General features: G+C 42.3%; 1 protein-coding gene across 2 annotated transcripts in view; it reads left to right on the top strand.

The window, feature by feature from the left end:
- The window catches only part of GALNT10 (polypeptide N-acetylgalactosaminyltransferase 10), a 148,674-nt gene that overhangs the window by 83,184 nt on the left and 41,441 nt on the right, over nucleotides 1–24,049 (top strand). For both annotated transcript variants that reach the window (XM_083181729.1, XM_083181731.1), the window contains exons 2-3: nucleotides 17,976–18,078; nucleotides 20,072–20,210. In XM_083181729.1, the coding sequence (XP_083037855.1) occupies nucleotides 17,976–18,078; nucleotides 20,072–20,210 (242 nt within the window). The remainder of the gene's footprint in view (nucleotides 1–17,975; nucleotides 18,079–20,071; nucleotides 20,211–24,049) is intronic.

Raw genomic sequence — 24,049 nt, 5'->3', positions numbered from 1 at the left:
ATTTTTTTTTATAAGGCAACAAGGGCATGCTGGAAAGCAGAAGGCACAATGGCTGATGAGGAGGGGGAGGAGATTAAGGGGAAAACGGTAACAGGCAGAAGGAGAGAGGTACAGTAATGGAGGAGGCAGTAAGGGATAGGGTCTAGTGTTGAAGGGATTAGGGGACAGGACGATGGCCATTACTTCCTCTCCAGATACAGAGGTAAAGTATATTTGGTTATATGGATGGGGAATTGTGGTTAGGGAAAGGATGGGGGCAGGTTGTTGGGGGGGACCATTGGGATTTAATATCCTGACATAAAGAGTCAATGAGAATGAGGAACGGAGTTTTTATGTGGTGGTGGCAGAAGAGGGAGTTGATGGTAGCAAAGAGATGCCTTGATTTTTAAGATTGGGTTGAGATGAGGTTCTTGAATTGTGACTGTTTAGAAACAGAAAGGGCAGAATTGTAAGATGAGCACATACATTTGAAATGCTTCAGAATGTGATTTCCTCCACTGCAACTCAGTGGTACAGTATGTGAACTATTTTGCAGAGATCTGGTGAATTTGGAATTCCAGTGTTGAGTTGTTAATCTGTGCAACTACATTGAGGTCACTGGGGATATGCCGTCAAGAGCAGAAGTAAAGGGGCGTACACACGAGGAGATTTTGGCTAATGGACAATTTTGACTAAGCAATTTTGAGAGAGATTTTGACTAAGCGATTTTGTCTAAGTAATGATAGTTTATGATCTAGTCAAAATTTCCTTGCCTGCACAGTCAATCTATGCTAAGCAATAAGATATTGTATGGTAAAGTGGCTTGTTCTGGAGAGAAGTGAAGTGTGTCCGAGAGGATAAAGAAAACTGTGTCAATGGCCTCAAGGTTACGTGTAGTGGTGGTAACCTTGGGAGGCAGAGGTGGAGAAGCAGAGGGGGTAACTTAAAAGAGAGCAGGTGATGGTCAGAGAAGGGGAAATTATAGTTGGAGAAGTCAGAAATAGCACAATGATGAGTTCATACTAGATCAAGGGAGTTCCCACTTACATGGGAGGGTGAGGAAAGAGGGGGTAATGGGAAATAGAAGGCCCACAGCAGAAACTGCAGTGAAAGAATTGGCGCCAAAGTGGAAAATCCAGGTTTTTGGAATGGCTAGGAGATTCAGCAAGTTGGAGATGAAAAGACAAATCTGGCATTCCATGGGACACAGGAATGGGGTGTGTATGAGATTATCAGGGTCGCTGTACCATTGAGGTGAGATTAATTTGGAGGGCAGGGATGATGCGGGTGCCTGGGCTAGGAACGGAAACTGCAAAATTATTGATAGGAGGGAGAAAGCAGGGCTCAGTGGTGAGGTATTTGGACCATTGTGGGGTAAAGGTGAATGAAAGTGAGATAACAGGAGAGGAGGGGATGGAAAAAAGAGGGGTGAATGAGGAGGTGCAGGAGACTAGTGGAGAATAATAAGGATGGGAACAGGGTTCAAGATGTAAGCTTACGTAGTCACTGAGTGATGGGTGAGTTGAAGAAAACCTGGCCATAATGTGGAGCAGGTAAATAGCGGGAGGAATACTGGAAATAGGAGCGGGGGCTGTAAGAGAAATGGAGCAGTAGATTTGCAGAAATGAAGCTTAAAGTACAGTGTGTATGGTGTAAGCTCAATGGCAGTAAATTTAGTTTAAAATGAAATAAACATAGTTAATTGCAGAAATTGGTTTTGACTGTGTACGAAGTGAGAGGATGTGAGTGCGGGCAAAAAAAGCTGTGGTAACAGACAGGACTTTTATGTGTATAAAAGCAAAATCTCATTAGTACTGTGCAATTACAGAACTGAAAATACAAATAGCAGCTTTGCCGGCTAAATAGAAAGCTTTCGCAATTTCCAAAATGGAGTGAATTTGTTTGTTGAAAGTAGTCCTTCAGGCCTCAGGTTTCTGAAAGACTGTTGACTTTGTTTCACTTTGGTGCGACGTCTTTTTAATGCTACAGTTCTGCTTACATTTTTTGCCAGGCAGCAGGTTTGCATGTGATCCATTGCATGCGATCCTTTACTTATGACGGATCGCATGCGACCCATGTTCCCCGCCCGGGCCTCCGCCGGAAGGGAGGGAAGGTTGGAGGTCAGACCGGCATGCCGGTCTGACCTCTGACTCTGGTCCCATTAAAAATCGTCCCAAATCCAATAAGTGTATGGGGGTGTTAAAGCTCTGCAGTTTAGTTCAGATATAAAATCCTGATCTACCGGTCTGGGAGAGGAGGGGTCAGTTCATTCAAGATCAGCTCAAGATGTGTCTAATCATCCAGTATAACACTGTTTTACTTCAATTTGCAGTTAGATATAATAGTCACACAACTCACGCTGTCCTGACATGCCAGCCTAAAATATTAAAATTTTTAGAATAATTAGCTTTTTAGAATAACAAGTATGGAAGACTTAACATGCACTGGAAATCTGTGTGTATCTAGCAAATAAAAGCTTCAGATTTTTTTTTGGGGGGGGGGGGGTGGGCATGCGGACGCTAAAATCTACACATCTATGTAAAGCTGTGTACACACGGTTAGATTTTTCCCTGTTTTTGATTCGATTATGCTTATAGAAGCAAAATCGAATCCACATCGAATGGTTTTCAGGACACTTTCGATCTGCATTCAATTCGATGCGCGCTCCCGTTTTCTCAAAATGGAATAGAAAAATCTACTGTGCAGCCAAGAAAATCTCGAATTCGATCCAGTAAATCGAATGACTACATTGTGCCTACATTGTGAAATCGAAATCGATCGAATGCAAAAGTACAGATCTAATGCCAAATCGAATGGGATGATCTAATGCCAGATCTAATAGAAAATCGAACCTAACATCAAATCTAAAGCAAATTCAAGCGTGTGTACAGGGCTTAAGGGCTAGCTTGTGAACCACATCCAACCTAGGCCTTTTGTAATCTTGAAAGGAGGAAGCCATGTGGCAAAATTTTTAAACCGATATATGTAATATGGATCTAAGGATTTTATATTGTGATCGGCACTTGTATACACAACTCAATATCAAGTGTGGCACGTGACATTTTAGGGGGCATAAAGACATGGTTATGGTATAGCCAGGGCTATTTTTTTGCAGGGTCCAGCAGGAACTGCGGCCCTTATTCTAGTTCACTCTTTCTGACAAAAATTTTTAGATGGACAAAACCATGTGCACTGCAGGTGAGGCAGGTGTAAAACCCCACCCAAATCTAATTATCTCTGCATAAGTAACACCTGCCTCACCTGCAGTGTAAATGGTTTTGTCCATCTAAGAAATATTTTGTCAGAAAGAGTGAACTAGAATAAGGGCCACAGTTCCTGCTGGAGCCTACTGAAAAATAGCCCTGGGTATAGCGTATCAACGCTGTCTAGATCGACCATATCATAGTCTAACCATATAGACAGACACCTAAAGATAATCGACCGCGTCTAGATCTACAGTAACGATGCAAGCGTTGGATTGGCAGGAGGGTGGTAGGGGCTTTATTGTCGTTCTAGACACAATCGACTATCTTTAGGCGTCCAACTAGACTCATTCGACTAAGCGTGGTCGACCGTAACATGGTTGATGTAGACATCGTAGAGCCGTCACCGGATACAATAGACTTTAGGTGCAGTGTTTCCCAGTGTGAAGTGCTTATAGGCCTAATAAAGTAATCAATATAGTGTGTACACAGTACGATATGCACGATAATATCGTTATTGATCTTGTTCTCATGCATATAGTTCCTTTTATAGTCTAGTGTGTACACATCTTTAAAAAGAGTATTTTTTGTATCTGAAATCTCCCATTGTTTCGGGGCTAGCTGTAACTTAAGTAAGCCTAAAATCATTGTATTCCAACATTGATCTTTTACGCTCGTGACTCAAGAACTTCATCAGCACTCTAGCTGCTATGAAAGTACATATTCCAGCATGCCCTAACAGCAATACTGTAGCATGGTATTCTGACGTGTGTTGTTTCAATGCAGTTGGGAGTGTCACAAGCTGCCTACCCCTGATCTATAATATATATAGGGTTATATTCAATTACAGTCGAAACTGCGGTCTTTTCGGAAAGATGGCATTTCCGACTGATTGAGGTCGGAAAGGGTTCTGACCTATTCAATTCTGGCTGAATTTTTCTGATAGGTCAGAAAGTTCCAACCGGAAAACAGGTGGGTTGCGGAATAGCCACCAATCCACCTGCTTTTGGCGCCAATCCACGTGCTGACAGGCGGTATTTCATGCCCTACCATCCACTAGGGCGTGGAGGAAAAATAGAAAAGTGTGCCCGAAGCATGGCGAGCGCAGTGGCGCACCACCGATGCAGTGTCCATGTCGAAATTCAGGACAAAAACCTTTGTTGACCTTTTTACTGTTGACCTAGCCATTGTCGACCTAATGCTTGTCTGTTAGATGGTCTGTTAATGTATTTTTTGTAATATGGTAAGTCAGACAGACAGTCTTTTCTATGTAATTACATAAATGTAAAATCCACTTGCATTCTGGCAATGTTGTTTGGCATAGAACCTTACAGTGGTTTAGGATGGAATTCCTAACATTCAAAATTGTATTTGTCTTTTCACTGATGAGACTCATGCGCTTGGCCTGTGGACAGAGCCAAATTTCCCATTAGGCACGTGAGGCACCGGCCTAGGGGCGGCACATGTTTAGGGGCGGCACTTGGATGCCTGTGATAGTACTGTCAGCCCAAAATGTACCAATAACTGCAAAATATCCACTGTACTGTACTATATTCCATCTTAAATAGAGTGTAAATGAATAGGACATGCAGATACTGCCCCTATAAACTGTCCTACTTAGTAAACATTATTGTTGTGCCTAGGGGCGCCCTCATCCCTAAATCCGCCCCTGCCTGTGGAAATGAAGTTAGGAGGAAAACTAGTAGGCTTTGGTAAACAGGTTATTGATATTTACAATTTCTTCTTGGTTTGTTTCTTCCTGCTGCTGCCAATGATGTATATTACCTGCCAGGGCAGCAAGACGAAAACCACAAGGTTTAGTGAGCAGCAAGGCTTTGGAATTCCTCTCAGAGCTCTATATACACTGTTAAATCCTCCCCCTCCTTCTCTGCTATCACATGACACTCCGGGAGCAGTGTGAGCTTATTGTCTGTGTTGGGCAGACAGACCTGTTCTCCTTTCAGGAATGTTGAATGAGTATAGCTAATAAAAATCAGATCTATTTTTACAGTTTGCTTAACCTTCTATTTAAAGAATAACTGCTGCTTTAATTCAAGGGCGGCCGGCTGATGAGCACTGCCCCCATGTTCTAATCAGATGACGCATCAGCATCTGAGCTGAGCCTATCCTTAATGTCCAGCAGTGGTTCACCAGATCAACGCAACATGATTCTCTGTTGCCCCAGTTTGGATGCCTGCCTGTTACCTGCATGCCTGTTGCAGAAGCTCATCTGGTAATTCTTTAAGAATAGTTTTAAGGTGCCCATACACGGTGCGTTTTTGCCTTGTGATCGCATCTAGTTTAAAACGCATGCTGTTGTAGTGTAGTACATACGTTTTGAACTAGATGTGATGCAATCTAGTACAAAAGGTACAGAGCACATTGCACCATGTGTGGTCACCTTTAGGGCACCATAAATAATATATCCTTATATTTACCTAGGGTATGGATTATTTGGTTGACCATAAGTTGGTCAACAGTCATTAGGTCAACACCACTAGGTTGACATGCTGAAAGGTCGACATGGGTTTAGGTCATTAGGTCGACAAAAGTATTAGATCAGCATGGTCAAGGTCGACAGTCAAAAGGTCGATTATGGGTTTTTTCACAGTTTTTTTTACTCGAATGACGACATGGACACTGAAACGTAGCACTGCGTCCCCTCACATGGCTCGCTGCGCTCTGCACACCATTTTATTCTCCCACCACACCCTAGTGGATGGTAGGGCATAAAATACCGCCTGTCGGCTCAAAAAACAGTGAAAAACCCCATGTCGACCTTTTGACTGCCAACATTGCCCATGTCGACCTAATGCTTGTGTTGACCTTGCCCATGTTGACCTAATGCTTGTCGACCTAGAACCATGTCGACCTTTCAGCATGTTGAGTGTCGACCTATTGACTGTCTACCAACTCATGGTGGACCAAATGACCGTTTCCCTATATACTGTTGGTAATACATCTGTAGCTAAATATACAGTTTTCTCCTGGTGTTTGACAACACAGGCTGCAGAAAGTTATAACTGAAAACTATGGGTTTGTCAAAAACAAGTGTCTCCTGCAGGTATGTCAATCAAACCTATTTATGTTCTCATTCCAAGATAATGGCATGTTCTCTTCATTAACTGGTGAGCACAATACATTTTTTCCCTCTACTGATAACAATGAGCTCTGAATGGATTTCTTCTTTGTCTTTCAGAGACTTATTAGGATTTCCTTGTCTCCAGGAATAGGTAGCACGATTGCATACTACTATATTTAACCTGGTTTCTAGTGCATGTTATTAATACACTTTCTAATGCAGACGGCTGGATTATTCTCTCAGTTCTTAAAAATCCTGCTTGTATAAACAAGTGGGCAGTACGGACGGTGTAATGGTTAGCATTACTGCCTCACAGCACTGAGGTCATGGGTTCGATCCCCACCATGGCTCTATCTGTGCGGAGTTTGTATATTCTCCCCGTGCTTGCGTGGGTTTACTCCAACTCCTTACTCCGGTTTCCTCCCACAATCCAAAAATATACAGATAATTAATAGTTAATTGGCTTCCGACAAAATTAACCCTAGAATGTCTGTGTGTGCGTGTACATGTGGTAGGGAATATAGATTGTAAGCTCCACTGCGGCAGGGACTGATGTGAATGTTCAAATATCCTCTGTAAAGCGCTGCGGAATATGTGTGCGCTATATAAGAAACTGTTAATAAATAAATAAATAGACACAGTAGTTGCAGCTTTTAATATCCATGCTGGTTCCTTAACAGACAATATTTTCAAAGGAAGAAGTTTGTCCTTTTGAGTATCAAGTGAATTTGTCAAACAAACATTTTTATTCATCATTACGTCCTGAATAGGTTTACCTTTTATATAGGAAATGAAATCTTTTTTTACACATTTTTTTTTATTGACTTTATATTTATTTATTTTTTCTTCAGCTTTCTTATATTGAAGCGTAAGATCAAAAACCAATACAATCATTGATTGTATAAAGTGCGAAGATTAAGATACATAAAGGGTAGAATAATCAAAATGAATATCGTAACATCGAGATACACTCTATCAATACAATATTTGATCAAATCCTTTATGTTCAAAAAACCCAATTCTTGGTGATTAATAAAAGGAGAAAACAAATAGAATTATCCCTGCATGACATGGTGGGTCCGGGTCCACACCCAAGTCAATAGACCCACTTCATGGATACCTAATTTGGATTCTACATTATTCTTTTCTTTTTTAACTTTCTGTTATTGAAACGTATTAATAAAGATTCATGTCATTTATACCACTTTCACACTGCCTAAACGTTTTAAAAAACGGTATTTTAAAACTGGTCTGAGCCTTGACATTGCAGTAGATTACCGTTTTAAATACCATTTAAATACCATTCACATCAGTCAACCCGTTTTAATCCCCTCAACACGTTTCAAGGCAGAATGCAGATGACAGCCTGTCACAGGTCTGTAGTCTGTTGTTTTTACTAAATACCGTTTCAGAGCCATTCTCACTGCATAAAAAACGGCTCTGAAACATGTAGGACTCTGCTTTTTAAACGTGCTAAAATACCGGTTATCTTTAACCGGTTAATCAACTCTGGTGCTTTCCCACTGCAGCCTTAAACGTGTTGAAATGTGAAAATAACGGCAATATACCGTTTAACAAGTGCGGTGTGAAAGGGGCATCAGTTTGTACATGCACTACAGAATACAAAGAATCAGAAAGAAAAGAAAAACAAGTATAATGGTCACTGCATGGCATGGAAGGTCCAACTCCATTTCCCAATTACTATCCCCGCATAATAGTTTCCCCAAGTTAAAAGCCAAAATATTGATGATATGTATTAAAAAAATTAAAAAATCAACGGGTCTTGTGCATTCATTCCGGTTTCATACCAAAGTATATTTATTTATTTATTTACAGCAGATTCCGTTGCGCTTTACAATTTATATAACGAATGTGAGTGACGCTTTTATTTTTAGTGAATATTTTACACATCTCACAGTGATGTTGGCACTACAAGGGTTAAGGATGTATTGATGAATCTGAAATGTTATCAAAGCTTTGTGTCCTTTATATAGAGGGGGTTTTCTCTTATATCTTCTACACATTTCTCTGCTGAATCATTTGCTAGTTCGGGGCCAGCTGTCCTTTTTAGTGAGTGTTCCAGGTCCCCCTGCTTGTGTACTTAAGCTTAACAGAAGAGGTCCCCAGTAAATAATCATTTATCAGTTTAATGTTATTGCGCCTTCCCCCACCTGGCCCCGCAGTACGACCTGAGGATGTGGGCTTTCCCCTGTCATTCCTTGTATTGATAAGGCTCTCCTGACTTGCATATGCTGTAGCTGGGACCTCTGCCAACCACCTTGGCTTGTGCCCGGGTTTCACTAAAGCAGGAAAGATCCAACACAGCATATGTGACTATAAGCTGATTAGAGGAATGCGCTAATGCTGATGCACCAAGAGGGGGGGAGTCCAAAGGAATCGAGGATATTTAGGCTCAAAACTGTTTAAAATAGAAAACTTCTGTATAAATAATGATGAGCAGGAAGGACGTGAGTCGTGACTATGTTACAGTTACTGCTCTACAAGAGAGAACCGAGCAAGGTTACCCGGATACAACTGATGGTGGTGATCACTTGTGTAATGCTGCTCATCAGGGCTCAATAAGTGTAGGCTGTTGTAATATGGGTAAGTCAGTTTAAAAGTAACTAAAGCCCCATACACACTAAGCGATATTACATATGATATTGCTTGTTTTGGCCCTTCTGAGCCATATTGTTTGTACAGGTTGAGTATCCCTTATCCAAAATGCTCGGGAACAAAAGCATTTTGGATACTGGATTATTCCGTATTTTGGAATATTTTTATATTTGAATTTGCTATCTTGAGGCATCGTTTATGCTGCACTGCTGGGGGCATTATTTTTATGGCATTACTGCGGGGGGTATTGGGGGCATTGTGTAACTGACACTGGTGGCATGTGTATATATGGCACAGCGTCTATTCAGAGAGGCTGGGGGCATGGTCAGCAGCTTTCAGAGCACTGGCCATGCCCCCATAGCACAAAAAATGGGGGATGTGACCTCGCAGGAGTACCACGATAGTAGGTCATGTCCCCCTTAATTTTGGGCCCCTTAGGCATGCGCAGATGTCCCAGTGTTGGAAGGTATGTATGCGGCATATTGGACATTGCAGTGTGTGGCATATTGTGTCTGGGGCATTGTGGTATGCGGCATAATGTGTTAGGGGCATTACAGTGTGTGGCATAATGTGTAAAGGGCATTTTTCGATTATTATGCAGATTTCTTTTTCATGTTTTTTTATTTTAGTAGCTCTTGAGGCGGTTTATTTTGTCTTGTGTAACCCATGCCCCAAAAAAGGTTGGAGACCACTGTTCTAGTGTGTATATTATTGCACATTATCTCAACTGTGTAGCTCGCATATTACAATTGGAGCACTTTTAGTTTTCTTTGCGGACCAGATTTATTCATTACCGTTATTTCTTGGCTGTGTATAATTGAGAATTATTGAAAGGGTCTGTAAATCCTTGTCATTTCACATGCCATATATGGAGATGCCTGAACAGGAGACAGTGACTTTTGTCATGGTCTGGACTCTGGCGCATTGAGAGATGAACACTGTACTACTGTGTAAGACACAATGCCACAGTAAACTCCATGGTTACTGCTGGGAGCGGAGACAGACAGAATCATGCATTTCAAATTGGGCTTAGAATGAGAAGCTTGTTATGTGCAGCTGCAGAGAACAGGTGAGGAAATGTATCTTCCTCTAATTCTGCCCACTCAAATTCTCCTATTTATGTACACACTGTGCATTACGGAGTGCTTTTATGGATTGTATTGTGTACGCGAGATGAAAGGTTTTTTTTTTCTTATATAGTCTTTGTCAATATGTATTACACTAACCATTACTCTGTATATATAATATATTTATTCGAAAAGCACCAAATGTACAGATCAGTGGAATCTGAGAAATAGACGTCAATTTAGCAGAGAGATGGCTGTTGGCTGGACACACAAGGAGGCAGCATGGATGGTGTAATGGTTAGCAGTACTGCCTCACAACACTGAGGTCATGGGTTCGATTCCCACCATGGCTCTAACTGTGCGGATATTGCATATTCTCCCTGTGTTTGTGTGGGTTTACTCCAAGTACTCCAGTTTCCTCCCACAAATATAATTCCTAAAATATACAGGTAGGTTAATTGGCTCCCAACAAAATTAACCCTAGAATGACTGTGTGTGCATGTATATGTGGTAGGGAATATAGATTGTAAGCTCTGCTGGGGCAGGGACTGATGTGAATGTTCAAACATTCTCTGTAAAGCGCTGCGGAATATGTGCGCTGTATAAATAACTGTTAATAAATAAGGAGCAGTTGGCTGGGCAGGTAGAATTCAGCTTATAGCTTATAAGCCGCGTTCCTTTTAAATATCGGAAGAAAACTTCTCGAAAAGCCATTGCTCACTTTACAGTGACATATTTCCGCCAGAGTCTGTCTCACTGTGAAGTCCATGAACTACAATTTATAAATCTTTATTTTCATATTAAGTCCAGAAGACCACCTCCAAATTATGCACCCATCATCCATAACAATAAAACCACCAGCCTGGTGTTGTGTAGATACTCCTTGTACCAGAAAACCAGCTCTGACCCTTCATAGCATGGACACAACAAGGTTTAGAAGTCCTGTTGTGAGATAGGGCCTCCATACTTAAGCTGGGTACACTCCAAAAGATTTTCTGGCCAGTCTGACTGGTGGGAACAAAGATCTGGTAATGTTTGGGAACAAGTGACGATCATCCCTTTGCTTCCAAAATGCTGGAAAATGGACAAAAGCGATTGTTCGGATAATCTCGGTAAATCTAATGGATTTAACAACATTGAATGACCATTGTTGGTTTTCCAGTATTTGGGAGCAAATGTTCGATTCTCATATGCTCCCATGCATTACTAGATTTTTTATTCCCACCAGATATATTGGACAGACTAACCTTTAAGTGTGTACACAGCTTTAGACTTTTTTTCCATCTGATTCTACATATGCTCAATCAGATTGAGATCTGGGGAATTTGGAGGCCAAGTCAACACCTTGAGCTCTTTGTCATGTTCCTCAAACCATTGATAAAGAATGATCCTGCTGAAAGAGGCTTATGTCATCAGAGAATACTGTTTATTTGAAGGGCTGTACTTGGTCTGCAACAATGTTTAGGTACAGTAGGTGGAATGTGTCAAAGTATCCTCCAACCAGGACCCAAGGTTTCCCAGCAGAGATTGCCCAGACCATTACACATCGTACTTCAGCTCCCTGGTGCATACTGGTGCCATCTGTTCCTCAGGACAATGACGCACATGCATATTGCCATTCACATATAGTAAAATAAAATCGTGCATGAGATAATCAATGTTATTCACACCACCTGTGGTGTTCATGTTATAGCCAATGAATGATGGCATGACCATTGTTTTGCAGGTGGTACGTATAGCACATTCCCATTCAATACACTATTGTGGCCGCTCTCATTGGATTGGAGAGATTGGTAAAAATTAAGGGAAGCCTGTGCTGCTTTGTTTAGATTCCATACCCCTAAAACCAAAAAGCTGATTCCCATCCCACAGGTCTAACGAAGAAAAACTAGTGATTAATGGCCAGATTCATAGGAGGTACCCAATGCTTTGCCTAAATCTCCAATGCCTTGAGGACTCATACTTGCCTACTTTTGAAAACTAGTTTCAGGGAGATTATAGTTGGTAATAGAATTTTTTACCATTGAGAGGGTAAGTCATGCTCCACCCACATGGCATGTCTAGTTCCATATATGGAGGGATTGTGAAAATAAATTGTAAACGTGGCACCTAGAAGCGTGGGTGTGTACTGCTACATCTGAGAGTAATATTTTAAAATGACTTATATCCAAATGTAGATGAGCCCCAAAGCAGTTAGTAAGAGCTACTATACTTGGTAAAGTGCTGGGAAATGGTGCTGATGATTCAATGTAAATGTATCTCTATCTCATTCCTTTTTTCCAAAAAAAAATGTAACAGTGAAATGTGGGCTAGATGACATGAGGGAGATTGCTAGACTAATGAGGGAGAGAGGGAGATTGCTGCTATTTCAGGGAGTCTCCTGCAGAATGCAGGAGGGTAGGCAACTACTGTATGTTTGAGATCCGGGCAGAATCTGTACTGCGCAAGTGCAAACTTCTGTCTGCGTTTATAGTTCCAGTGCCCCCAACAGCCAGCATTCCAGAAAATGGGGGAATACTGTTTCTGGGCATGCCTACACCTGTGGCTGCTTGTATGGATGCAGATTCACCGGCCCTAACAATGGTCATTCTATGCTGCTTCTTTGGATCACAGAAGCATAAACTAGCATACTGTAGCTGCTGAGTGCAAAGACACATGTGTTCACCTGTGTCAGGTTGTGGGTGCAGTCTGTTCTAGGTCAGTCAGTGTGTCACTAGATCAAACAAAGCATGTTAATGGTGACCTAAACATAGAATGCAATTAGTAAAATTATTCTCTGCAAATCCATTGCATAATATGAAAACATCCAAAATGTATATTTTTATATATTATTGTTTGCTTTTTTTTTCATAGTGCCTCCATATTCAGGATTAACATACATCTATTAAACCAGGGCAGTCATGAATTATACAGATTGTGTGACTGATTAAAACCAGGTGAAATGCAGGCAGTCAGCCAGCCACAAAATGTGTGTAATTCATGAGTGCCCTTGTATACTGTATTAAGCCTATAATACTTCTATTTAATCATTCACGTCAGTTCCTGCTCATATATAGTTTACAGTGCAAATTCCCTAACCCAAGGACACAGACACATCAGCAGCTAGTTAACCTACCAGTATATGTTTGGGCTAATGGCAGCTATAACATAAAAAAAAAAAAAAAAAAAAAAAATCAGTATTCTTTTACTGCTGGTGCTCGGGTTAAACAGAATGCTAAATCCTTGTTTCCTATAGTTTCACAGTTGCATATGTCGTAGCACAATAATTCAGGCAATTTGCATTAAACGCAACACATTAAGGTGGTTAAAGTAATTACCATCCATAGAGTGTTACCGGAGAGTAACATTTAGCTAACTGTTCAGTGAATATTACTCATTTTCATCAATATATGACAGCCAATCACCTGCGGTTGTAGGTAATGTAAGCGGAGAGTTCCTTTTGATTCAAGTGAGTAATAGAATTATAATTTAAATTCTACCTGGAATGCAAAGTCTCCTGTAATGGAACAGGAAGACATTTACAATTTTACATGCATTGACAGAAGCTTTGTTGTTTGAAATTTAATCTGCTTTTAGGGGTACTGATAGAATTTCTTGTTTGAATTTTTTTTTTTCCTGTACACCTACGTCAGTGGTTCTCAAACTCGGTCCTCAGGACCCCACACGGTTCACTTTTTCCAGGTCACCTGACAGGTGCACTCATTACTGACTGACACTTTTTAAAAGATCCACAGGTGGAGCTAATTATTTCATTTGATTCTGTGAGGAGACCTCAATACATGCACTGTGTGGGGTCCTGAGGACAGAGTTTGAGAACCTGTGACCTACGTTGTTGAGTCTTTGGTTACTATATCGTGTTCCTTCATGTACACTCATTTAAATTTCTCCATTGTGAGACGAATAAAGGAATTCTATCTATCTATCTATCTATCTAGAAGCCACATGAAGATAAACCTTGAATATGCTAAATGGTTAGCATATAACTAAGGAATCCAATTTTAATTAATCTTTTCAAAGATAATTTTGTATCTGTATATACCTACTGTAAGCGCAGTTATACCTTAGCTGTGTATACCTACCGTAAGCAGAGTTATACCTTAGCTGTGTGTAAATGCTGTAAGCAGAGTTATACCTTAGCTGTGTGTACATGCTGTAAGTGCAGTTATACGTTAGCGGTGTGTACCTACTGTAAGCGCAGTTATACATTAGCTGTGTGTACTTACTGTAAGCGCAGTTATACCTTAGCTGTGTATACCTACTGTAAGCACAGTTATACCTTAGCTGTGTATACCTACTGTAAGCAGAGTTATACCTTAGCTGTGTATACCTACTGTAAGCAGAGTTATACCTTAGCTGTGTGTACCTACTGTAAGCGCAGTTATACCTTAGCTGTGTGTGCATACTGTAAGCGCAGTTATACCTTAGCTGTGTGTACCTACTGTAAGCGCAGTTATACCTTAGCTGTGTGTGCATACTGTAAGCGCAGTTATACCTTAGCTGTGTGTACCTAATGTAAGCAGTTATACCTTAGCTGTGTGTACATACTGTAAGCGCATTTATACCTTAGCTGTGTGTACCTACTGTAAGCAGTTATACCTTAGCTGTGTGTGCATTTTGTAAGCGCAGTTATACCTTAGCTGTGTGTACCTACTGTAAGCGCAGTTATACCTTAGCTGTGTGTACCTACTGTAAGCGCAGTTATACCTTAGCTGTGTGTACCTACTGTAAGAGCATTTATATGTTAGCGGTGTGTACCTACTGTAAGCACAGTTATACCTTAGCTGTGTATACCTACTGTAAGCGCAGTTATACCTTAGCTGTATGTACCTACTGTAAGCACAGTTATACGTTAGCTGTGTGTACCTACTGTAAGCGCAGTTATACCTTAGCTGTGTATACCTACTGTAAGCGCAGTTATACCTTAGGTGTGTGTAAATGCTGTAAGCGCATTTATACGTTAGCTGTGTGTACCTACTGTAAGCGCAGTTATACCTTAGCCGTGTATACCTACTGTAAGCGCAGTTATACCTTAGCCGTGTATACCTACTGTAAGCGCAGTTATACCTTAGCTGTATGTACCTACTGTAAGCACAGTTATACGTTAGCTGTGTGTACCTACTGTAAGAGCAGTTATACCTTAGCTGTGTGTACATACTGTAAGCGCAGTTATACCTTAGCTGTGTGTACCTACTGTAAGCAGTTATACCTTAGCTGTGTGTGCATTTTGTAAGCGCAGTTATACCTTAGCTGTGTGTACTATTATTATTATTATAATTTTATTTATAAGGCGCCACAAGTGTTTCGCAGCGCCGTACAAAGGAACAATACAGGGAGACAAAACTTGGCATAACATTGAATAAATAACAAAAATACAGTACAAATAAAGAGCACCACAGTTCAATACACATTACAGCTTAAATGTAAGTAGTGAGGACCCAATCAACATACTACTAGAGGCTTGAGGCCAATGATGGAGATGAGTATGAAGATGGTCACTGAGTGTTGGAGTAAAGGAGAGCTGTGAGTGAAATGTGAAGAGAAGTGGGCTTTGACAACAGGAGGGAAGAGGGCCCTACTCGGAGGAGCTTACAATCTAGTAGGAAGGGGAGACAGACAGATTACAAGAGGTGCAAGCGAGGGGGTGGTGGTTAGATAGCAGGATGTAAACAGGAAACAGGCAAGGGGTCGGAGAACCAGCTGGTTTATGCAGTGGAAGGGTACGCTTTGATGAATAGGTGAGTTTTCAGTGCCCGTTTGAAGCTTTGCAAGGTCGGGGAGAGTCTAATGGAGCGAGGGAGTGCGTTCCACTGAAGGGGTGCAGCACGGGCAAAGTCCTGTACTCTAGCATGGGAAGCAGTGATCAGGGTGGAGGAGAGACGACAGTCGTCAGCTGACCGTAGAGGGCGGGAGGGTGTATGAATGGAGATGAGGTTAGAGATATATGGAGCAATGGAATTAGAGATGGCCCTGTATGTGAGTGTGAGGTGTTTGAAGAGGATTCTGTAGGGGAATGGAAGCCAGTGCAGATTTTGTTGAAGGGGAGTAGCAGAGTTAGAGCGGCGGGAGAGGAAGATAAGCCTGGCTGCAGCATTGAGGACAGATTGGAGAGGAGCTAGTTGGGATTGAGCGAGGCCAGTGAGAAGAGCATTACAGTAGTCAAGCCGTGAGATGACTAATGAGTGGATGATCAGCTTAGTTGCACTCTGTGAGAGAAAGGGCCTGATGCGAGCAATGTTGCGTAACTGGAACCGGCAAGAATGGGCCAGGGCTTGGATGTGGGGTGCAAAGGAGAGGGAGGAGTCAAGTGTGACACCCAGGCAGCGGAGTTGGGGAACAGGGGAGATGATGGTGTTGTTAACAGTGATAGAGATATTAGTAGGGGGCATAGCTCTGGGTGGGGGAAAGATAATAAGTTCGGTTTTGTCCATATTCAGCTTCAGAAATCGCTCAGACATCCAGGTAGAGATGGCAGCGAGGCAGTTGGAAACTTGAGAGAAAACAGTGGGGGACAGATCAGGAGAGGAGAGGTAGATTTGGGTGTCATCTGCATAGAGGTGATATTGGAAGCCAAAGGAGTTAATGAGTGCACCCAGAGAGGAGGTGTACAGAGAGAACAGAATGGGGCCAAGGACGGAACCCTGAGGGACCCCGACAGGAAGGATAGAAGGTGGTGAGGTAGAGCCAGAGGCAGAGACTGAGAAGGAACGGTTGAAGAGGTAAGAGGAAAACCAGTTGAAGACTGTGCCAGAGAGGCCAATGTTTTGGAGTGTGTGGAGGAGGAGAGGGTGATCCACAGTGTCAAAGGCAGCAGATAGGTCCAAAAGGATAAGCAGGGAGAAGTGACCCTTGGATTTGGCTGACAGCAGGTCATTGGTGACTTTCACTAGGGCAGTCTCAGTGGAGTGAAGTGGGCGAAAGCCAGATTGAAGGGGATCTAGGATGGAGTGGTCAGACAGGTAGCTTGAGAGACGCCTGTAGACCAGCCGTTCTAGTATTTTAGAGGCAAATGGGAGAAGAGAGATAGGGCGGTAGCTTGTGGGAGATAAAGGGTCCAGGTTAGGTTTTTTAAGAATAGGCGAGACCAGAGCGTGTTTGAAGGGTGAGGGAAAGATGCCAGTTATACCTTAGCTGTGTGTACCTACTGTAAGCGCAGTTATACCTTAGCTGTGTGTACCTACTGTAAGAGCATTTATATGTTAGCGGTGTGTACCTACTGTAAGCGCAGTTATACCTTAGCTGTGTATACCTACTGTAAGCGCAGTTATACCTTAGCTGTATGTACCTACTGTAAGCACAGTTATACGTTAGCTGTGTGTACCTACTGTAAGCGCAGTTATACCTTAGGTGTGTGTAAATGCTGTAAGCGCAGTTATACCTTAGCTGTGTATACCTACTGTAAGCGCAGTTATACCTTAGGTGTGTGTAAATGCTGTAAGCGCATTTATACGTTAGCTGTGTGTACCTACTGTAAGCGCAGTTATACCTTAGCCGTGTATACATACTGTAAGCGCAGTTATACCTTAGCTGTATGTACCTACTGTAAGCACATTTATACGTTAGCTGTGTAAACCTACTGTAAGCACAGTTATGTTAGCTGTGTATACCTACTGTAAGCACAGTTATGTTAGCTGTGTATACCTACTGTAAGTGCAGTTATACCTTAGCTGTGTATACCTACTGTAAGCACAGTTATGTGTTAGCTGTGTAAACCTACTGTAAGCACAGTTATATGTTAGCTGTGTATACCTATTGTAAGCACAGTTATGTTAGCTGTGTACCTACTGTAAGCACAGTTATGTTAGCTGTGTGTACCTACTGTAAGCACAGTTATGTTAGCTGTGTGTACCTACTGTAAGCACAGTTATGTTAGCTGTGTGTACCTACTGTAAGCGCAGTTATACCTTAGCTGTGTATACCTACTGTAAGCACAGTTATGTTAGCTGTGTGTACTTACTGTAAGCACAGTTTTATATGTTAACTGTGAGGTTCAGGACATTCTTTCTAACATTTCTTTTCATCTCATTACAGCTTGCACTGATCAGACAAAAGGATGAATATGCCAATGACAAAGGCTTCGGGAGGAAAGACTGGCATGACTATGAGAGAATGAGACTAGACCATGATCGAACAGGTAGTGCTGGCAATCCTATCTCTGCTGTCACATTTAAAGATTGAAATCCAGAGTATACTTATGGAGTGTCCAACACTATGTAGGTGGTGTCAGCTAGGTTAACGATTCAGCAAATTGCATAGTATGCTGTTATGGAGCATTTTGTATTTTCCTTCCTTGTGATTTCAGTGAGGCCCCAGATTGGCTGTTATAGGCCGCTTTCTCAGGGATATGACCCACAACATGTCTGCTTCAGCAGTCTGGAAGAGCTGTGTACACTTTGTTACTGACAAATGGGGCTTTGTGTGCAGTTTTATCCAGTGTAACTCCTTTGCAAGAGGATAGCTTGTAGTGCAAACACCAAGGTGTAGAGTTGCCCACACACTGTAAGATATTTTAAACAATATGGTACTTTTTGACCAGTCGTTGATAAACTTTCCATGTGAGGGTGTGATAACCATACAATGCATGTTGCCACCTGTCATTCATCTAAAGCTGGGTTCACATATGTACAATTTCATTTTTCTTGCGACCGTTCGATCGACCGAATACACGTTCGGCCGTCCAAAACATACGACCGATCTGCGCGTACACATATGTACAATTTTACTTGCGACGTCTGATGTACTCCCGTCCAAACAATCGCAAGAAAAAGATTGTACCACCGTACACACTCTCCCGATCTGGCTATTCGCACGATAAAAATGAACACAACATTATCATAATGGGCTGGATTAAAAGAGCATACCAAAACGAGGCGTGATCACAGAACAAAGAATCGTTCGTGTAGTACAGTGAATAGAGCCGTGACTATTCAGATCATTGCTAGCTGTACAGGATATACGTACGTACGTTTGTCTATCGGTGCATCTATCTATCTATCTTCTATAACTATATCTGTCAGGAATGCACACACAACGATTATTTATTTCAAAAGGAATGCACACACAACGAATATTCTTTAACAGCATGGCGCGGAAAGTACGGGGGAGAAGACTTCCTGTTGTTTACATGCTGCGCTGATGGAGGGATGACGCAGCTAGTCAACACCCACATGGGCGTGCTGCTTTTGGGAGGAATGATCGCAGGAACGGGCTGCATATCGATCGAACGTGCGTACACATGTCACTTTTCTTTCGATATGGAGCCGTCCTGTCGGAAGAATATTAAGCAGCAAAGAACCTGCGACCGACCGACCGTGGACGGCCAAGAACGTTTTTGGCCGTTTATCGATCGCAACGAAGGGATCGGGACTGCGTACACATATATACAATCGAACGGCCGTTCGTCCGCAGAACGGAAGAACGGCCCGACGATTGTACATATGTGTACCCAGCTTAACGCGCTGATTTCTTCAGCAGGGGGAGAGAAGGAGGACCTGTTGTGCACAATTTGCCACACATCCTTCCGTGTACAGGCATGATGATTGATGTGCCAGTAATGTTTTAATGATTTGCAGTTGTTAAACGACCCTTCTAATCCTCTGATTGTTTCCACAATCTTTGTGTGTGTGTGTGTGTGTGTGTGTGTGTATGCATGATATTGTTTGGTCAGGAGTGTTCTGGATTTCAAGGGAAATTGGGTGACAGATGGGATTGTTCACCTTGGGCATCTTAACTCTCACACAGCTCACATGACTTATGAAGTGTAGTGCTAATGTGCCTGGAATTTGGTACAAACGTGTGTAATTCGCAGTCACATCATGTACATGTGTCACTCGCAATTTCCTGTTAACCGTCAGGGGATCTGGAAATCCAACGTGTTGGAAATCCTTGATTTGATGGTTCAGACCAAAAAATTAACTGGATCCATCAGTCAGAGATTTTTAACATGCATTTTTTTGTAGATTCCTTGATGTTGGCAAAACAAGGACTCATGGCTCAGATACATGGCCCACACTGGTTGCCCAAAGCACAAATTATTCTTCAGTCTGTGACTTGGGATGCCCTGTAATGATTGACTATTTGCTTTACACTTGTTTTACTCTGTGTTCATGATGTGTATATTTCCTTAGGCAATGGAGAGCAGGGGAAAGCTTTCCCGATGACCGATGCAGATCGCGTGGAACAGGCATATCGCGAGAATGGGTTCAATATATACGTCAGCGACAAAATCTCACTCAACAGATCTATTCCAGATATCCGGCACACAAAGTGAGTAAATCCCACAAGTTTGGGTTTATGGTAAAGGATCAGTGAGCATGAACTCTCATTGGGCCCGATTCAGATTCATGTCCGAGCAAGAAGCCTCCTTCCACTGCTAGAGATGCTAACCTCGTCCCTCAGCTTCAATGAATTGAGAAACAAAGGCTGTTACTGCCCCCAACAGGCATCATACGGTCAACCGCTGACTGTTTAATGCTGCCCTGATTCCACCGGTGCAGACCGGGGCGTCTCATGCGCAAAGTGCGGGTCTGATGCATGTGCAGTATACCGAACGTCAGTATTTTGCTGCATTCGCCACAGGTCCTTCGAACCCTGAATCAGGCCCATTGCTTTCATCAGTCCCCTTTTCCTCCATCTTATTTCCCAAGTTGGCAATGGTTTAGTTAGAACAGTGGTCAGGGAACTCTGTCCTCATTACCCCACGCAGCACATGTTTTGCAGGTCTCCTCACAGAATCACAAGTGAAATAATTACCTCCACCTGCGGACCTTATACAATGTGTGAGTAATTAGTACACCTGTGCACCTGCTGGGTTACCAGCAAAACATGCACTGTGTGGGGTAATGAGGACAGAGTTCCCTGACCACTGAGTTAGAAGCTCTGCTGGAGAAATATATAGGTGCTTGAGTAGGGCATTTAAACTGATACTTACTTTTTTTTTAACTAACAAATCGTGTTTTTTTCCCCCTGTACATCTAGCAGACTAGTTTTCGAAGCATTTGCTTCAAGCTGGCTTACTAGTAATGAATATAATACTCTGACTTCACCAAACATATACCCCAAAATGAGTCCCATTTTTAATGTGTTGTTTTATTGATAGAGGTTCCCTTCAGTCAGTTGTAACTCTGTTCTAGACCTCCCTGTATTACAATTAAACATAATTTTTGAGTTCATACAACCTTCAGATCATTCATTAGGTTTGCACCAAACATTGAACATGTTCTGATGATATAATACCTGAAAAATGTCATTTCTAGAAAATATTTATCTGAGCAATTGCTTGGGTTTAGTTATTTTAGTTGTATTTCCGTGGTGGCTGTGTCATCCGTGACAGTGCTGAGGGATGTATAGTAGTAGAAGCCGATTCAAAAGAGCAGGAGGATTGTCCCTATAATGACATATGTCAGTGCTGACATGAGCATGCGTTACAGGTTTTCTGATACAGTGAGCTTAGTACATTATGGATGGGCTGTCACAGAGAAGTGATTTTATTCCGAGCGAAGATGTACCAACACAATAGCCCTGTTGCATAGTTGTTTGCAGTTGTGGCCCAAATCTCATGTACAAATTGTGTTCACTAATAATAGAGTCACAATGGTGACAGTCTGCAACGTGACAACTAGCGTATGCACCTGGTTTACTTACGCTACACATCTGTCACATACAGTTCCATTGCACATGCAGCCTGTTAGGAATCAGTTAAGTACTATATATCAATATTCATCACTGTTGGCATAATGTTGATGTCGAACATGTCGGCATTCATATTTTATAAACTGATGAATTTTCGACATGGTAGAATATCAACATGTCGCGCTGGTGGGGCCAGTAGTACTTGCCTGCTCCTGACGACTGCTTCCGGGCCTTGACTGTCATGTGTCACTCAGGATCAGACCTCCGATCCTCCAACGGCCCGGACCTCTAGGCCTAATACTAATGTTAACATTCTGACAATGTTGCTATTTCAATGCTTTGCTTGTTGACATTTTAACAACTGTCAACGATATGAATGTCAACATTGTAAAATGTTGACATTTTGCTTAGAAACCATTTATTTTATATGTGCAACAAATGTATTCAGATATAGTGTGCATCAACTAAATGTATAGAACTTCAGTGATGCTGTAAGTCCGTGGTGTCAAACTCATGGCCCTCCAGCTGTTGTGGAACTACACGTTCCAGCATGCCCTGCCACAGATTTTATATAATGGATTGCTAAAACTGTGGCAGGGCATGCTGGGACGTGTAGTTCCACAACAGCTGGAGGGCCATGAGTTTGACACCAATGCTGTAAGTGGAAAAAAGTTTTGCTAAAGTGCAAGCAAAAGTGTAATATACTATTTCTGCAGTCACACACAACTGTCCATCTCTGCGCACTACTTGTCCTGCAACTCTGCCAGCGCCGGGTTTTTTAGGCGCATTATGATGGGACTAGGTTGCACCAAGAGACTGCACTGATTAAGTCGATATGACACTTGTATATCTGTGTGCGACAGAGTCTCAGAATCTGCATATGACGTGCTACTCTGTAGCAGTTACAGCTTTTTTCCGCACAGTCTCCTGGTGCCTCCTAATCGCATTTTGGGTAATTAAATGAAAAATAAGAAAGCCGGCCGGCGCCATCAGTCAGACGAGACCGGATGGATAACTCCCTCCAGGCTTCTCGCGTCACGTGGCTGGTTGTATGAGGACACCTCTGAACACCTTAAGAACTCGGCAGTCAGCGAGCATTCTCAGAAGGTTCAGCCGCATCTGCTATTTGCACCAGGCCTTAACCACCAGCAGTATGTCTTTCTCTGGTTTAAACCAGAGAAAGACATACTGAGAGCTCAATCATTAAGTGCAGCAAATGAACAGTACATGCTGGAGAACATAGTTAGAATCCCACCGTCTGCTCCTTTTATGAGTCACTTTATGTCTGGCTGCTGCCAAAAATATAGTGTAGGTGAGCTGGACATCTGTGCATGTACTATTTATACGTCTGCAATAAGAGTTAAAATTAATCATGAACAAAATGAAGCTGACAAAAAGGATAGATGGCAGTCACTTTAGGCTATATAGCATACCTCCCAACTGTCACGATTACAGCGGGACAGTCCCGATTTTCGGGTCCTGTCCCACCTGCGGCAGGCATTGTCCCGCTGCGGGGGGTGGCAGTTGGGAGACCCCCCAATCTAATAGAATAGACGCTCTGCGCATGCGCAGAGCGTCTATTCTCGTATGTAAATGAGGTCGCGGCTAATTAGTATAAGCCGCGCCCTCATTTGAATACACCCCGCCCCCTTTCGGGCGCGCGTGAGTGTCCCTATTTCTTCCGTTCACAAGTTGGGAGGTATGATATAGTCTCAAAACTCAGTTTGTGTATTTTGGTTTCCTATATTTCTGATCTCCTTGATTGCCCCATTATTTTGGAGTCTTATGACAGAACAACTCAATGTTAATTCTGTGTAGGTGCAGCTGGAGCACTGGATTTATTCAGCTGAGCTAATAAGGGCTGTGTCCTAAAGCAGAGGTTGCTGGTGATAGTATCACCCACATACTACAGTCTGCTCAGCACGCTCACTACTGACACTGCCGTTCGTCCCTGGGGTAACTGTGATATCTGAGCAGATACACTGCATTCATCTTAGCAAGAAAAACGACGTATGTGCAAAGGGACCGTGTATAAATACACGGTTTTCATTTATATTGTTTGTGCAGAAAGTTCCTTCTACGGTACAAATACATGCTGGTATATCAGTAACCATTTCACTACATGTTGCCCTGGTTTTGTGCTCGGTGTCTCAGATGCCCTCGCTTCTTACGGAGTTAATGGGCTGAATACTACTTGAACCCACCAAATTCCTCCATCTGTTAGGTTAGGTGACGGGTGCACTATAAACAAAAATGGCATTGCTTTCAGTATTAACTCCATCACTGTAAAGGATTAAAGGGTCTTGTTCTGTGGGTGCACCTTATACCCCTTTCACACCAGCCTAAATTCCCAGATTGGGCATGCGACTACCACTGGTGTGAAAGTTTCCTGGGCCAAATTCCCAGGATTTCAACCATGCTAGCTTAGGATACAGGCTGGTGTGAAAGGTACTCACCCAGCTTCTACTCACTTG

Source organism: Crinia signifera, chromosome 4, assembly GCF_055691185.1.
Source record: "Crinia signifera chromosome 4, ASM5569118v1, whole genome shotgun sequence".
Lineage (NCBI taxonomy): Eukaryota > Metazoa > Chordata > Amphibia > Anura > Myobatrachidae > Crinia > Crinia signifera.
The sequence above is the reverse complement of the archived record's forward strand: the minus strand, read 5'-3'. Positions and strand labels throughout refer to the sequence as shown.